Here is an 18,542-nt window from a genome sequence, read left to right on the forward strand (position 1 = left end):
TATTTTAAGAAGTGTTTCTACCCTTAATTAGCATTTTAGTGTGACTGTGTAAGTTTGGGTAAAATACTTTATAGAAGAGTTAAGCAAATTTAAGAAAACTAGGACTTCAGAACTGAGCTTCTGCATTCACAAGTCAGTAGGGCACACCTAATGGTGCAGAAATCAGCACACACCACTACCCTAGCTGTCTGCTGCACTAAGTCTCCAGAGATAGGTTTTGCAGCCTCAGCTTTTCTCCTTTGGACGTTTTCTTCTTCCCTTCCACCCCTCAAGACACAACTCATTTAAGGAGCAGCCTGTGGTTATCTCAGGTACAGTTCACTGCACTTCTAAATGTAAAGACTGGATTGTCTGTTTTCTATCTGACCAGAAAAATACTGTCAGCCATCAAAACAGTACAGTAAATCGCCTCACAATACATTTCAGATAATTCATCCACAAGACCAGGACTTACCTGCTAAAAAAAAACAAACAAAAAACCCACACCAAAAAAACCTCACAAAAAAAGTAAACTCCTCCAAGATAATAAAGTGACATCTAAAGTGACCTAAAACCAAAGAGCTAAAGAATAAAACTGTGCTCTATTGTCACTGAACATTCTCAGCATTTGTGCAGAAGTACACTCATTCCTGGAAGTTAAAGTAGATCCATATTTTTACTTCAAGGATTAGACTAAAAATGGAAATTACACCTTAGACTTCATAAAATCTGAAGATGAAAGGGAAGACATTTGAAACGTCTAAAGGAAAGTGCATAAACTCCTCAGTAGGAAATGGAAAAAGCTAATAGCATTATCTACATAAGAAAAGCATTAATCTCTAAAATGACTATGTGGGGAGAGACCTCTGAAAAGCAAGCAGCAGCAAGTTGTTAAATATTTGAAGTTAATGATTCCAGCTCAAAAACCTTTTCTCACTCCCAGTAAGCAAGCAGTTCTTTAAAGTTATTACAATGTTAAGAGGAGGATTAATTCTTGCTCCAAGTTACATACTGTACCGCAAGCCAAATTTATTTCCCAATGCTGAGATGAATAGGATTAGGTATACTACCAAGGAAGAGAACTCATTTACAAGATTAGTAGATGTATATTCTTAACTGGTATAACACTCACAAACCCTAAAAAACTCCTGCAGCAGAAGTCTTGAGCAGCAAGGCCGGTTAAGAATATGTGAGAACGGGACCGCACACGCTCCTTTCCTATGGAAAAAGCCTTTAGCATGAGCCATAACTCCAACCCACGTTTCAGTCAAGGGGCGAAAGGATGACCCATGAACTTGGGTCAAAGAACGATAAAGAAACCAAAAAGTCTTTTTGTTGCATTGGGCACTAGTCAAAGCCCTACATTAGGCTTCACGTTCCCTCTTCCACCACCAAGCGTAGCAATGGCATGGCTTTGTTCTGCTTCCCCCTGCTGAGAAACAAAGCACACCCAGAGAACGGTGTGGTTTGCGTGAAAACCACACTATGTTTAGCCACTCCATTTTGGTTTGTGAAACCCATACCCTCCTTTAAGAAAAGCCACTGTGAAGAGCCGTGCCGATTTACGTTTTGCTTTATGTCAGGACAGTGAGCACACCTGCTATCTCAGAGAGTGTTTAACGTGCCCTACTTGTGTTTTGGCAGCATAAAGGGGCATTCAAGTGCTGCTAGGTTAGATCCTTCCTAGGTCAGTAGTGCAGCCATAGTTTTCAGTTTTCAAGCACTTAGGAGTGCTCACAAGTCCTTTGAGAAATTATTTATGCAGCACAGCTATTTCTGGTGACCCACAAAACACACCACAGTTCCTCAGCAGCAGTCGAATACCCTGTTCCCTGCACTCAGCTGACCTTGTTTATGCACCAGCATCAACGACAGCATCTTGGCATAGGAAACTGCTATTATGTAATTTGAATCTACTGTTGTCAAACAAAAAACCAGCAGTGTTCATTTCAGCTCCACTAGATGTGGAGGGAAAAAGAAAATGGGAAGGCAATATTTGCCAAATGGGAAAGAACAGATAGCAACAGAAAGTCTGCAGTTTTAAGAGGCTTTCCACACCAAGAATGTTGAGACTACAGAAACCTTTATTCAGTTCTACCAAATTTTTAGATAACAGTAAAGCAGACCATGCTCTTCAGACTGCAAGATCATTTTCTTTCTTTAACAATTTAGGCAGTCTTTACCATTAGGTCTGCATTATAAATGCAGAAATTATACAGAATCTCAACAGGCATCTTCCCAAACTGTGAACACACATTTACATTTAAACTAACCCAGTAAGTTACCATTGTGTTTAAGGTTAGTCAAGTCTTAAAACAGCAAAAGCAGTTTGGCACCTTATGTTTACCTGCTTTAAAATATTGAAATGCTGACCAGGTTTGGGGTTGGTTTGTTGTTGTTTGGTTTTGTTTTGTGTTGTTTGTTGGTTTTTTGTTTGCTTTTGTTTGGTTGGGGTTTTTTGGGGGGTGGGGTGTTTTGTTTTTTTTTTTACCCTGATTGAGTGATCATTACTGTACACTTTCCTTCAGACAACCCAATAGGTAACTATTGAATTCACACCCAAATCAAAAAGCAGTCTCCTCTAGCCAGCTACTTCATGCTGCATATTTCAGCAGAACGTAAGTCTAAGGTATTTTTTATTTTTGACAGGGTTGCACTCAAGTCATTAGAACAGCACATGGGACAGGAGTAGAGGCCTTGTAGCTGAGGAACCCCAACAGAAACATTATTGTTTTATTTCCTTTGTAAAGCAGATGGCTACAAACCAGAACTCTTTTCCATGTTAAATTGTCATTAACTAAGAGAATGAAGGTTTTTTCTAAATGAAAGTTATTTAGGGGCAGTAATTCATGACAAGAAACAGTCAAGATTCTAACTGAAGGAGTCTTTTCCCTAAATTCTTATGGAAACTAGATCTATCAGCAGTGCATCCAATATTAAAAACGGATTGGCTTGGCTAGTGGCAAGCACTTTGAATGCATATAGTTCTCACTACAAATCAAGAGGTTTGAAACAGCAATGCTCTTGAATCTAATGTATTTTTAAAGTGCAATTTAAGGTTTTTATAAAATATTCACTGGAAAAATCATCAAGTGTAAGAACTGGAACAAAGCTGGTTCCTTGGGCAAAAATCCAGGTGTTCCCTACATATCAATCCTAAATCATCTTCCCTCCTTAAATACTCACAGGTCCTGTTCCCTGTACCTAACTACTGCTTGCATCCTCAACTATTAGCTTAATGAGAAATAATACATCATGTGTCTGTACATGACCTACATGTTTGCTGACTTGCCAAACAATATGTAAGAACTTAGGAGCTCACACAGTAGCAAGCACCAGTTCAAGCATCTTCTTTAGAACTTTTACCTATGGTTGAAATTAGTCATGAACAGGAGTATCGAATTTCACATATTACACTTTGTAAGCCTTCGTGAAATAAAAGTTTTTGTTTCTTTGGAAGTTAGGCTAAATAAAATTAAGGTTGTATGACATCATCATTCCCTTCTACATGCACCCTCGAGAAGTAGAAGGTTCTCTGGAACTTGGCACTTGTGACAAAACATTTCTAAGCCTCTGAAGAACAAAGAAGTTTGGGTTTGTTTGTGTTTTTTTTTTTTTACAACTGCCCACTGGCAGAATCACTCAGAAAACTCTGATAATAAAGCTGCAGAGCTGCTGAAGGCCCCTTGCTTTTCGGCTGGCAAAACCCCACCCTTCAGTAATTTGCACAGCACATAGATATTACTGAAAAACAAATGCATGCATAAAATGGATCTAAAGCATGAATTCCTGGGTTTGACAAGTATGCTAAGTCACCCATAACTTTTAACACAGTCAGTTTTATATATGGCTTTATTTGTTATTTTAAATATTTAAGGGCTCAGCAACAAAAGTCATGCTTACAGCTTAGATGTTTTATGCTGATTCTGCAAGGAGGACTAATGCTCGTAACAAAGGCATCAAGCAAGAGAGAGACACAACCAAACAGACACCTTTGAGATTAGATGAGCAGTTAAAGATCATTAACAAGTATGAAACCTGGATTTACATGTAGGAGTTGACCCTAGTGAAAACCTAAAAGACGGTTCTTCATCCAAAATGCCAAGAATACCCCAGCCCAGTTTTGTCAAAATAAATTATGATAGCATTCTCCCAGGCTGAATGAGTGTGCTCTGAAGTAGCTTTTGTGCCTCTGTGGAATGTGGACTGACAACTACCTTCCTCACCAAAGATTTTGATGGAACATAAGTTCATTTATTAAGTGGCCTTGGCATCTTAGTCGACCTATTCAAACATCTGCAAAAAGAGCTATTTAGGTCCCATAACTTGATATGTTTGCCCTATACATGCTGGAAGTCAGCTACAGGTTAGTTCATGTCTAGGTGCATAGCAGTAAGCTTTACTTGCTGAAAACCATTTCCATCTTAAAACCAGAAGTATTGCAAGGAAAAAACATAAACCACTAACTCACATTTAAGTGATCTTGCCTTTGATTTTTTCTGATTTTTTCTAAGATTGCAAGGTTCTCTTTTTCAATGCCTTCATCCTCAGATTTCTTCCCATCGACTGGTTCCTCCTCCTTCATATCATAGTGATCCAGATCTTCAATGTCCTACAGGATAGGGGAAAATTCACCGTAAATAACTTAACTATGCTCTTCGTTCAATGAAACCCTCTCCAAGGGCATTTAGGGATACAGTCACATACTGCACAGTACTATCTATTAGCGATTGTTGGTTGCTATTTCTATTTTGCTTACAATTTCACTCCCTTAGGCAACAGTATTCACTGGAAGCGTAGGGAGCCTTCACAGTACAGATGAGACCCAAATTTATGTGTTTCTGGTCACATAAACAGGCACAATAAAACCTCTGCAAGAAGTTAATATTGTAGTGAATTAGCCCGTTAAAGTAGAAGAAAGAAAGTTAAGGCATTTTGAACAGGGCTTGAGAATCCAAAAGGACTCTAAGTTAGAGTGTCTCCAAGATGTTTCTGAAAACAGACTTTTTTTTCAATTAGAATCCTAGCTATATTACACTTCTGACAAACAATGATTAACGTATCTGGCAGGGCTACAGCAACCCTTCAAGAAAGTTAAGTATTGGAAAGCTACCTTTATTTAAAGTGAACACTTCAGCAGAAGATTAGATGCAGCAATTTTGGAATTACGGTAAAAGATGAAATTATGTGGTCAAGTATTCTAATCACACAAACCAGCAGTTCGGTTCCGAGTTCTAGACTAAGACTGAAAAACCTTCCACTCTGTATTCTGAGATGAGGTTATTCTGCTGCAAAGGAGCGCTCTGAACTTAAGACCAACTGCCTGCAAGGTGATTCAAGTGCTATTTGTGGAGAGAAGGGGAAGAATGTAAGTGCCTTGAGATGAAAAAAGAAGGGCTACAGCAACCACACCAGCAAGCTACGTGTACGTAACTATCGGATATGCTCCACTATGCAGTGCTCCACCACACCTGTGGCCACTCTTTATGCACTGTCTGTTTGCATGGCAGGAAAACCTGTCCATAAATGCATATTCAAGGATGTCTTATGTAGTAAGAAATGCACCTAATCTGGTGCCTTTGGCAACACTTTCCTCCAACTGTAACAGATTTTAGACAGAGTATTCCTTAAAATGCTCAGGTTTCTCAAAATAACACTATAGCTCTAGTAACAATAAGCTGCTTTTCAATTTAGTAATTGGACTAGATTAAAAGTTGAAGATAACAGTGCCACACACACTACCACCTGACAGCTTATAAATAGTGATAGACGTGACAATTTTTTTTGTGCAAAGTAACCCGAACAGAGTGCAAAAGGCTTCTTACAAGTCTGCAAGCAACAAGAGCCTTGTGGCAGGACATGGGACTGTACACACTACCTTTGCAGAAACCCTGGCTCCAAGAAACGTGGTCTGGATTAGGCTAAATATGGTGTAAGAGAGGCTGTTTCAAATTAATTCCAGAACACTGCTAACATTTAAATGTTTTCTAAAGGAAGACCTTTTATTCAGAGAACAAGTTGCTCATTCTTACTACACACCTCGTTCATTTAAAATCTAAATCTGAAGTAGTCAGAATAGTTCTTCTATAATAAGACTATTTATAGTGGTTTGAAAAGCAAGCACCTTGGAGCTATTCTTATATATTTCAGAAGTAATGAAAAGGGGTGGTTCTCACACAGTAAAGAGCTCATTAAAAGGAGCACCATGTTGCCAGACAGTGACATAAGCCCCTTAACGTTTAGCACACCTGTTTTGGATGTCCTTCCATTTCCTTCAGTGTATTATAGTTAAAAGCTAGCTCACCTGTTTAATGAATCAGAAAATTGATTTACTCTTAGCCAGCCTGCTTCAACTTGGGAAACACTTTCAACTGTATCACAGCCAGTTCATAGGCCACTTGAAATAGCAGTTAACAATGCAAACTTACTGATTTGGCACACAATGTTATGTATTGTTTGACTAAAGCACAAACAGATGTCCAATTCTCTGAATCCAAGTACCTCACAGCTGAGATCTAGGTTTAAGAAGAAAATTTCACTAGTTTTGTGGTTGAAGTGAAAGCTGACATCAAGGTAAACATCCAAATTTTTAATCATCTTTTCTGTTGAACTCTAGGGAGATTACATTTTACAGTCTGGCTTAATAATTAGCCAGCCACTGCAGAGCAAAATGCCACAAGTCTATTAGATTAGGACAATCTTACATATACACATACTTCACCCATATCTTCTTCTTCCTCCTCCTCTGACGTAACTTCTTCTGTTGTTCCATTCTGTAATACAACAATGAGGTTTCTGCATAAATCCTTTCTTTAAAAAACAGGAAGTCTACTATCAATAAGAAAGCAGTATATACAAAAGTTACATTTAGCAAGGTCTGCACATGACTGAAGTTTAATGTGAAAGATACACAAAGATGCTTTCCTATAGTATGACAGCAAAGAGATTTTTGCATGAAGCAAAGAAACAGAATGTCACAATTAATTTCACATTAAGTTCTACATGGAAACTTCAGATTCAAATAATAAACATGCTATTCTGATACAGTGACAAATGCAACAAGCTAGTCAAGCGGGTTGTAACTCATGATCTTTTAACCATGAAATCAGATCATGGCTCTGACTAGAATCCATATACATGCTAGACCTCTAACAAGAAAAAGCTCAAGCTTTAGACCCCTAAAATTTGATGGATTTTTGTATCACTACCTAGAACTTCTATGCAACAATTACTATCATCATAGAGGCACTGTTATTAGATTATTTGATAAAATACCAACACCACATATTGAGTTCATTTTTCCTGGCTTTCCATTTCAGGCTGCAACTTCAAGCTCAGGGAGTTTGAGCTGCAGAAATACTCAGGATCATTCTGATATGCTTGTCCTCTGCTTTGTCACTCATCCTTTGGCAAAGGAGGAATGCCAGTGCTGTGAACAACACAGGGGACTAGATGGATGTCTGGTTTGACTTACTACAGCCACTCTTACTTAACTTGAAAATCAGCTGGCATTTCTAGCTAAGAAACCTTTCACGAATTTGTTTCTGAGTTTCAGAGCATAAGCAAAACTCTTCAACGAAGCCAGTTCCTGATATTACAAGCCTATTGCCTTACAGTTGCACTGCTATGTGGGTGGCTGAGAGAAAAATCCTATAGGCTTACAATTTGGCACATGACCAAAATTAAGCAAGTTATTTGTCATTAGTATAGTACTGTCACCACAGGAAAACCATCTGTTATGCTACAGGAATTTTCAGAACTCGTGTCATCTGAACAAGTATAAGCAAAAGACGACATCATAATCTTATTAAAAATACCAAAAAAAGGAACAGTGACTGTCTATTACCAGTTCTGTTTTCAGCACAATACAAAACATTTTGGTTAACCAGAACATTTCACAGCCCTTCGCAACTCTTAATTTGCCAAGTGCACAAAAAGTAAACATAGCACCTCAGACACTCCCTACCCAAAGTAGCATATGGCCTTGATATCCCATGTCTCCGCAAGGGATTGAAGAGGAAGGAAAACATCAATAGTAGTTCATCCAAGTGCACACTGTAAAACATATACTCTTCAAGAAAAAGCAAACAGTGTTTAATCACATTTATGTTTCAGAAGAAAGTAAATTTGGAAAGCACTAGGAATGCACAGCAATTGGCTTGAACAGTATTTAGGAGGGAATTAAACCAACAGCACTGGTATCACATACACACCTTTCAATGAGACAGAAACTCCAAAGCAAATTGTGTAATATTACCACACCATTATTAAATGGAATCTGCAAACAAAATTCAGATTGAGGACACCATAAACCAACAGTGCTCCACATCTCAGTTCTGGCTCACACAAGGTTTAATTGTTCCCATGATCTTGTTTCTTGCAGTTGAAAAAACAAATCCTTCATTACCATAAGGAGCCACAGCTTTTTAATTTACCTGTCCAGCTGGTAATGGCTGATCTAGCATTTCAACATCTGGATGCTGAGGAAGATTATATAATCTGCAGAGGTCACATATTAATCGCTTCAGCTGTTGAAGAAGCTATAAAAAAAGAAAACATGGAAACATCTATTTAAATCAAAGCACAGAACAATATATTTTGAGTTTTCTTCATGTGTTGGTACTGAACTTGCAGTCAGTGCACAGCATTTAAATCTGCACGCACCAGAATAAAGTTTTAAGACCCCTCTTTTTCCCTGTAGTCATTGTAATAAAATCCCCACAAAGGGAAACCAAGGACACAGCAAGTTAAAGATGGCTCCTGTTCATCTCGTCATGTCAAGTGAAAAAGTGAGCAAAAGAACAATCTGCTCTGACAGCATCATCCATTCCAGGCAGAGTTGTCTCAGCCACAAGTCACTAGGGAATAATCAAACAGTCATATTCTATGAGACAAGATGGCCTGTTCCAGTTTCCTAGGTTAAAGAACCACGTCTTCAGAAAAACCGAGGAACAGCCTGATTTTCTACATTCCAAATCCCTTTCTAGGGCACACCAGTGAGGCACCAGAAGCAACACACATACTGTACAAGGCGTTTAAGCAGCCAGCCTTTGAGCGAGACCCAGGCAGCCTGCTTGCTCTACCTTGTATCAGGCCGAGGCACAATCTGTTACCATCACTGACTTCTGTTCCCAGCCTTCAGTGTTACACTGACTGCGTGCGTTCTGTTAATTGCAAAATAGGGAACACCTTTCACTCACTGTAATGCTATCCAGAAAACAAATTTAGTTCTGCAGAAACAGAGGAACATTGTTTGCTTCTTGATCACCATACTAATTAAGTGGATTTCCATAGCTGTTAACTTTCTTAGGCAACCTCAGATTCCTAGTTAAGGCCATGACCATAAAAGACTGTTCTACTGCGTGTCCTAGCTTCCCAAGGTCTTCGCATAGTTATGTCAGAAAAATAAAGAAGGGACTGCAGAATACATGTGCAAAATGGACAACACTTCGTTATTTGCACAGCAGTACCCTAAGTGAAGCTGTTACAAATTATATATCCATTTATGGACTTTTCTTTCAGATACTAAAGGGAGTTTGCCTTGCCACTTGTGCAAGGCAGCGTGCAAGACAACCATTTCTGTACACATACCCTTGGCACTATTAGTAGTTACACTCAGAGCAGCAGCCTCCACTCCACTTTGAGTATCTCTCCAAAAAGGAGGGAGATTGAGGCAACGTGGCCTCACCCAAGGTACAGCATAGACTGCATTATCCTGAAAGGATACCTCTACAACACTATTTGGTGTCTGTACGCTGGATTTCTTAAAACATACAATAAATTAAGGCATCTAAGAAAAAAAATCTTATCATTCCAAAATATTCTACATGTCTAAAGCCTGCTATTGGCCAGTTTAAATGCTCTTACCTTACCCTATTGCAAGTGAAAATTCAGCCTCTTCAAGGTTAAGAACTCATTTCCAAGCCCAAACTGCTAGCAGTGACAAGCAAACGTTGTCCTTATGCTGTCTGAAAGCTTCAGTGCTTTTCCCTTCTCCAGTAGAACTCAAATAATATTCCTATTAAACAGGTACGTTATTTATTGGAGTCCATGAACAGACATACCAGCCTGCCTTGCAAGAATTATGATCGTCTCTATCACACAATGTTTGTGTTCCCATATCATTAGTGACAGTCATCCTTAGCTCAAAAGTAAAGCAGATGACACTAAAAGGATTGGTATATCAGCAACACATTTCTTGTGGGTATATACGTAAGATGTGATAGTTTATGCTGCCAGAAGCTTTCTGTAACCATCACATTTCTCATCAGTGTTAAGACTCTACACCTGTTTGAAACTTTCTGGGTGTCTGAAACATCAGGAAATCTTTGAGCAGTCATAAAGTGGGCTGATCAATCAAAAAGTCAGTTGGCAGATAGAATCACAGGTCTCAGAACTACTAGTCTCGGTATGTGTAAGATGCTTAAAGATGCACTGCTACACTTCTTGTTGAGAAAATTTTCCTCTGCACAAACAACACTGCCTCATGCAGAGCTGGAGCATAAACTATAAAATTCTAGGAACTGTAATTTTTCTCGTGTATCTATGTAAAGCTAGGCAAGTCATTAATTTGTTTGTATCTGTTGTGAAGCATACAAAAAACGCCTAAATGGTGGGGAAAGAATACCACCACCGGCATTTAGCTGGTCCAAAGCTTGAAAAAGCAAGTGAACACAATATTAAATGCGTCTTTACAGAAAGAGGCACTAAGGGCTGGGAAAAGAGTTAAGAACCACTTCCTGCCCTGCTTCCTCCACTCCTCATCCTCTTCACGGGATGTCCTGTCGCCTGAATTGAAATTCAGAAGGAACCTGTGCAGCCAGGACCTACATTGTAAGCCTGTCTCACTTCCCTCTGCAGACAGTACTGCTGCAAGGTATGCAGACACTCTCAAAGCAACCAGCTGCTGGCACGACCTGGACCCGAGTACACAGCGGCTGTGCCTGAAGAGGGGTCTCCCCGTCTCCACCAGCACGTTTTCACCTTCTTATTTGCACTGGCAAGAGAGATCACACAACCACGTCACAGCTTACAAACTTCACGACAGATCAAATCCTGACGTGCTTCAGCACATCGGCACCGGTTTCGCTGTACAGGGCGAGGCAGGACCATGCAGCCGAGAGCAGGGACACCCTCCCATGGCAGCAGCCTACACTTCAGGGTTAGGTTAATGCAACGGTGAAACTGCATTGTTATAGCTAAGTTGTTTTACTCGACATCTGTTTCTACGACCTGCAAAGGTGGTGGCAGAGCGAGAAGCTGATCCCATCTCTACAACCCTTCTTCCTTACTCCTGTTTTTCCTCCACAGGAATTCATTTCATATCCTTGATACCTCTGCCATGGATGACCATCACCATTATCCCTTATGCTCTGGTCATACATACGAAAAATCATAGGATAATGCAGGCTGAAAGACATGCCTGGAAGCCACCTGATCGAACCCCCTGCTCTAAGCAGGGTCTAGCATGATTTGGTATGTGTTAATTGTACAGGAATAGACTGTTATCAAAAAAGGATAGCAGATTTCTGCCATGTATTAATAATTTACATGTATTTCCAGGCTAACTTCACGTGCTTGGCTAATGTAAAATACACTTTACACACACTTTAGGGCTACTGAGAAAAGCAGGCTACCAGTACATCAATAGTTTCCCTGGAATACAAACTGCCTAAAGCAGAAACTAAACAGCAACTGGAATGAATAATTCACAGGGTATTAAAGGAACAATGTAAACTGCCAGTGACAAAATATAATGACAAATTTATATATTAATGATATTGATTATAATTAACATGAAAATAACAGCAAAATATTAAAATATTATATATACATCTATAACTTTTAATGCTTCAGGAGTTCTGAAAAGTTGGGACAGTTATAGAAACCATAATGCTGTTATTGAACACAAAAGCACCTCTCAATTTTTTTTTTCCTGTGTTAACATCTTACAAATCTGAAAACAGTTTAGAACAAGTTTTCTGAAACCTGTCCTACATTAGGAGGCCTTTTCATGCACAAGGAGATCAGTATGAAAGCATTGAAAATTTTAGGATACTTTCAATGATATTAATACACTGCTGGGTCTACTATGAAGCAGCTTGTTTTCTGATTACCAAGAAACATAGATATAGTATAAGTATACATATACTTATTCTTCTACATGTATGTATCTATCTATATACTCACATGTTATACCTATTGATTTATTTTTTTTTTATTTTTATATAAGTCTTAGCCTACCACCGAAGGAAACCGCTGAAAAAGGATATAACTCATTTGGAGCGTGACTCCCTACTTAGCCATCAGGTAGTCTGTGACAGTAACTGGTCTCACACACATTCAGCAGCTTCGGGCGGTTTCAGAAAGTAAAGCAAAGCTGCTTCCTGCATATCATCTTTGACCCCCAACACAGAATTACTTGTTGCCACATTGGTAGCTTGCAAAATCCAACATTCTTTCCTGAAATGCCATCATGTGAGACTAAATCTAAATTCTTAATACAGAAGCAGAGTGCTTGGGGACAGCAGCTTATCCAAGTTGTACGCATACTTATCCCAGGAATTCTATACTTTCGATGTCTTCCATGCAAGTCTAAGCCCTCAAGGTTTGCAGAGTGTGAGAACTGAAGCTGCCTATCTGAATTTAAGTCCATTTCAATATTGTCTTTAAAAAGAAAACCTCCAAATCATGTACAGTTATATTTAAATATATTAAGTAAGATTTGAGACTTTAGACTTGCAACTATAACTTCCATTATATTAAAAAGAATAACGAAATTGAAGTAGGATTTATCTTTTGCATGGCACAACCACTAGAAGGCAGCTGTCAGTTTCAGCTACCTACCAAGTCTAACATAATGCAGATTTTCAGGATCTGAAAAGGAATTCAGGAGACACTAGAGGTCAGAGGGAATTCTGTAGCCCTTCAATCTGCTGACTGAAGCTTGTTCAGTATGAACAGCCAAGTAGCTAAGCCTCCAAACCTAACGTTATCTATGCTGATCACGTTCTCAACAACTTTTCAGCATTTATAGTTTTGCCTTGACAAATTTTCATAGCAAAAAGCACCATGCTGATGCCAAAGTAAGTAATACAGTTTCAGACCCACAGGAGGTTTTCCAGGAGACATGTGCATGATGTTAACATGGTAAAACAGTTTTCCTTTTATGATGTCAAATGACAAGGCTTCCATATATATATAGTCCTGTCAAGCTCTGGTGCCTGAAGAACATGTTCTTCAGTTTCCCAAACAGCTGATACCTGTCAAAAGTTACAAAGAAAGTACAAAGGACAGAGTAATACCAAAGAACACTAAATCGGTCTACACGTGCTAGCAGTGCTTTTAGCACGTTTGCTATGCTCAGTTGAGCTCCTGGAAGAGTCCAATGCAATTTTCTCATTCAAAATTTGACCATTCCAATAACTTTATGAGTTTAGAGCAACATGGCACAAATCATCTTTTAGCTACAATAAATTAAATGGAAACTGGTTTGAAACATTCCAAAGGTCTAAATTGAACTAAGTGACTTTTTGGGAGATAGCATGATAAGTCAGAAGCCTCTGCATTTCCACAGGTAGTTCCTTATCCTTTCCTATCCTACTCCAAGAAGTCTGTGTGTGAGTTGCTCTAACACCCTTGAAGGGGAGGGAGTTGCAGGGGGAAAAGTTGTAGGGAGAAAAAACAAACCCAAACCCCACAAAGCCAAGCCTTTTGAGCAAAACAAAGTAGTCATATTTTTGTAGTCTTAAGTATTTGTCTCTTCAACCACTCCCATCTGTCTTCACCTTGGCATAACATGATGTGGGGTGGATTCCCGAGAAACCAATGGGCCATCCACAGGTGTCTATTACATCAACCCATCAGCTTTTACACGGGCAAGTACAATCTTGATATCAGAAACTGTTTTCTTACAACATACGTAAGCAGCCTATGTGCATATACAATTCAGTACAGCAAGTCCTATGATGTTTGTGATAAAGCTTTCTACCTTCCTGCAAGCAAAGCTGTAGGTAGTTAAACATAGGAAATACCTTGCCTAAAACCTTTAGTCTGAAGCTGTAGTCACACAGCTTCAAGGTGGAGAACCTTCTGAAAATTGTATTACAGAAAAAGATTGATTTGCCCACATTTTCTGCTACCATACTGTTGAACTTCTTTCTACACAGAAGTCACAAAGACTAAGAGTTCTATAACATTCTTCTAAGTGTAGTTTAGTCTAAAGTTTAGGTTGTAAGAAGAAAATACACACCTGATAGGTATGTCTCCTGTATATTATGTTGGATCTGATGACAGGTTACTAAACCACTAGCGTTTCTTTGCAATGCCCCTTTGTTTTTAATTATGGCAAGACCCATGAAGACTCTCGCCTGTTAGTTTTCTAATTATTTCTGCTAACAGTCAAATGCATCCTAAATATTCTTCAGAAAAAGAAATTTACACATCCTTATTTAAGGTCAAGTACATTTGATTAACATTATCCCAGTAAACATCACAGGTAAGTGATTTCACGAGAAAGAATATTCTCAATTTTTCCAAAACCAGGCAAATACCAATGCCACCACACCGTCCATGTAATAAACAGTATTCTGCAGACTGATTAGTTTCATATGCATCACGTGCATGCATGCACCCCTGTACACAAAAATAAACAAAGAATGTTGAAATAATTTGTTAATAAAGATCATCCTTAAGGGCTATTTGATATCCATAATGCTGAATTTGGAGAGGCAAAGCAACTCTTTTAATCACAGAATTTGTCAGTAGGATGCAATACTGCTCTTTGTGGAACAAAGTATATTTGTGCTGAAATTTATTTCCAAGGAACATTCAAGGACATCAAGAAACGCTTACTTTCATGCATAGCATGTGAAGTTGATTTTTATGTTATATGTATACACACACAGAGCTCCTATCACTACATCAAAATACTTACTCAAGTGAGATATAATGCCTGATAGTTTTCCGAAATACAAAACTACCATTAGAATCTGTGCAAAGATGTTTCTTTAAATAGCAATCATCTGAAGTCACGACACTGCTCAAACTTATCACTATCTAAGGAACATTCTGATGAACCAGAAGCTAACAGGTCAAGTTATGTCTTTATTGATAGCAGGAATTCTTTGTATCATAGCCATGTATTGGAGAACATACATTCTCAAGAACACAAAGGTTTTGCCTCCATAACTGATCTCTATGCAAAGAAAACTCTAGAAAAGCTGTTTTATTCAATAGTTTTAAGTTCTCATGCATTTCACTGTTTAAGTATTTTCAGAAAACTTTAAACCATGTCATTATTGGGGCTGAAACTTAACCTTTCAGAAAGCAAGCATTTAAGTCATCTCCTCCTCCTTGCCCCAGATCTTTTGGATTACTTTTGGTTTGTATATTTTTAGAAGAGAAACTTGTGCTTCCAAAAAACCCCAAATAACCCCAAAACTGCACTTACTTAATTGCTTGTTAACGTGACAAAGCTAAATAAACACCCAAAACAACCAAAACACTTGCTCACCAGAGTATTGCTCTTCTTAATATCTTCTAAACGCTCTAAGACTGAAGTCAGGTTTGGGTCATCTGATTCTACAAACCATATTGGTGATGAAGAGGGGTAAGACTCCTGTTAAAAAAAACAAAACAACACAAAAGACCCAACAAATAAATGAATAAAACCCAAAAAGCTTTTTAAATTAATTCACACAAAAAATTTCACAACACAGTATTAACATGACCTTTAATCTTACTCTAAGTCAGGTAACACAGAAGCTTTTAACACAGTATTTTTAAGCAACACAAGAGAAGTTGAAAGAAATCCAGCCAACTGGTTCTTCTAGTATTTCATCCTATTTTCATCTTGATCAGGTGATGGACATACACAAGAAACAGTGCTGAAAAGTTTAAAACCCTGGTGGCAGGTGGAGCAGGAGGGAGAAATTTAGAAACGCGTGAAGGTGTTCATTACCAAAAAATGGAATCACACTGAGTACATGTCCAAGAATAAAACTCTACCATTTTTTTATAAAAATACTCTTCCAAATAAAAGCTGTGAGCAACAAACCTGGAATCTTCAGATCTGCTCAAACAGGATTATTCAAACTCTTCTAGCACTAGCCCTCAGAGTTCAGCAACACCGCTCATATCTCCTGCCTTGGAGGACAAGTTAACAGGCAGATCACTATGTCAAAAATCTGCAATTTTATCTTTGTATCATCAAGGCACATAGAGGAGTTTCCACTGTTGAAAGATTTCTCAGACAATATATTGCATACAACCCTATCAAGAAAGCTTACAGAGTAACTGTCCCCCATCGATACAGCCCTACAGTTGTTAGGCAGGTGCCAAAACACATCCTGGTGACAGTGGTGAGACCAAATGCATTCACAGGGTTAGAAGCGTACTCAGTTTTCCAGAACAAGCCACTGTTAGGGCACATACAACATACGGAACACATGTGGCACACAACCTCATACAATCCTTGGTAAGTGATTTTTTCTGTCACTAAGCTGCCACAGCATGCAGCTCTTCAAAAGGGTGCTACAGAGAGCCTTGCTTACAGAAAAGTAAGCAGAAGTCCTTTGCCTCTTGATTAGATATTTCAAATGGCAATACCAATCTTTTTACCGACATGGCTTTGGCAACAGTGAGGATGGATGAAACCACATAGCTTCCAACTCTACAGGAAGCGTCCCTTCATATCAGCAGCACGTTTGGATCTTTTTGTTTTGCTTTAGTTAAGGCATTTTCCACTTCTCACCCATTCAATTAAATTCTAGTAGCTGAAGACAAATTGCTGAACCTCAGTTTTATCAACCAGATATTACCTTCATATCCCCAGGCCTTAAAAAATAATATGACTGAATTTTAATTCATCACCCTCACTGCAGTTTAAAAGGAAAAATTCCCTATTTCTCATTCCAGAGACAACAAATCACGCTTCATCCTTCAACACTTAAGAGTCAAGGTTCCTACTGCCACTCTAACAGGTGACTTCAAAATGTGCACTATGCTTACAAACTTACACCCTTTCTTGATTGCATCTTGCATATTTTTTGCTTTATGGTTTTCAAGACAGCAGTAAAAAGTTTCACAGAAGGCAGGCATCATACCTGTCTGTCAGTGTTAGCATCTGGTCTTTAGTGATTCCCAAGCAAACTTAGCCTTGGCAAGCTCTCAAAGAGCAAGTTCCAAAAGAAAAACCCAGACCTTCCTAACTTAAACTAGCTTCTGTCACTTCAAAGATACTGGGTTTATTAGAATACAGAACACTATCCATTTGAGAACTGGAGAGAAATAGAAGCATGTTAGAATTGGCTTTTAACAACACTTACTTCCTATCTGACCTTCTAGCTGAAGAGCTGAACTTCATAAAAGAAACCATGAGATTAGATCAAGGACATCAGCTTTGGCAAAACAGACCATTTGTGGAGTTCCCACCTGGCAGCATGCTCCAGGGAAGTGCTAGCTCCAGAAGTCTCAGAATTCCCACCTGTAAACTGAAGCCTTTGCACAAACTGAAACAAGCTCAATTACCCCACCCCCACCAAGTTTCTATTTATTTTTTTAAGTCAGAGCTAAAAATACCTTAGAACACATGATATTCCTGGTATCTTTATGAAAAGACGAACTGTTTACACCTTTCAGGTTCACTCCGAAGCATAGCACATGCAGCAGAGGCCTCAAAACACCTGCTCTCGCTTAACTGAGGTCCGACATCCCGAAGGCCTGTCCGCAAAGCCCAGTGCTCAGCTTGCCAAGGTCTTAAGGCTAAGGCGGGCAAATGGACGGGTAAGTTACAGCTGGTTTAATTACCTTCTTCCTTTACCAAACGCAGTACCTTGGAAAAGTGTGTTTTCTCCTCAGTTTCACTTAAGATACTCCTGAAAGACTAACCACTATGACTGCTGGAGAAACATCGAATTCCCAGTTGCCACTGGGTTCCCAAACTATTATTTTTAGGAGCTAGAGCTCATTAAAGATGTTATCAGTACAAACCCTGTAATGTCTCATTCATTTTTAATAACATGCAGCCTACCTGTGAAGTCCTCTGCAACACAGCAATACCCTCAGCCCAAGGCTTCCACGCTGCACGCTGGACCTTTATGCACAGTGGGGACATCGGAAGGGAGACCCTGCCGACTATGGCCTGACTGCCTGAAGACTTGTTTGAACCAGCTGCTTTTGAGGCCTGAACTTCTCTGGCCAGCTCATGAAGAGAAAAGCAATGTGCCAAACACTACTGCTGCAACTTCAGATCACACCAACATTTCCATCAGAAAACACAAAGAATAAGCACGACCCCTTCCAAGATTCATTGAGCCCCTGCTTATTAAAATCCCCAGACTCATTAGAATAAAAATATTCTCCAGATACAGTCAACATTTGTACTGTGTGTGTGTGCATTCTCCCAACAGGTATTTTTCGCCTTTAAAAAAAAACAAACAAAAAACCCCCAAGTGTTTTTAGTTACGTTAACCCAGTTCTAAGCCAGTCTATTAATTGCAATGATTTATAGAAGATTAACAACTGACAGGCCACTCTTCTAAACCATATCTGGAATCTGAAGA

The 18,542-nt window shown here is 39.0% G+C and overlaps 1 protein-coding gene and 1 non-coding gene across 2 annotated transcripts in view; both read right to left on the reverse strand.

Moving 5' to 3' along the window:
- The window catches only part of UBE2Q2 (ubiquitin conjugating enzyme E2 Q2), a 52,421-nt gene that overhangs the window by 19,279 nt on the left and 14,600 nt on the right, over positions 1-18,542 (reverse strand). Inside the window, exons 2-5 of the mRNA XM_056345649.1 lie at positions 15,494-15,598; positions 8,415-8,519; positions 6,696-6,752; positions 4,451-4,591 (exon numbers count right to left, since the gene is read on the reverse strand). Of these exons, the coding sequence (XP_056201624.1) occupies positions 4,451-4,591; positions 6,696-6,752; positions 8,415-8,519; positions 15,494-15,598 (408 nt within the window). The remainder of the gene's footprint in view (positions 1-4,450; positions 4,592-6,695; positions 6,753-8,414; positions 8,520-15,493; positions 15,599-18,542) is intronic.
- Positions 14,398-14,464, reverse strand: LOC130153323 (small nucleolar RNA SNORD78). Its single transcript, XR_008823327.1, has one exon. It is a non-coding gene; the product is annotated as a small nucleolar RNA SNORD78 (small nucleolar RNA).

Source organism: Falco biarmicus, chromosome 7 (assembly GCF_023638135.1).
Source record: "Falco biarmicus isolate bFalBia1 chromosome 7, bFalBia1.pri, whole genome shotgun sequence".
NCBI classification, from domain to species: domain Eukaryota; kingdom Metazoa; phylum Chordata; class Aves; order Falconiformes; family Falconidae; genus Falco; species Falco biarmicus.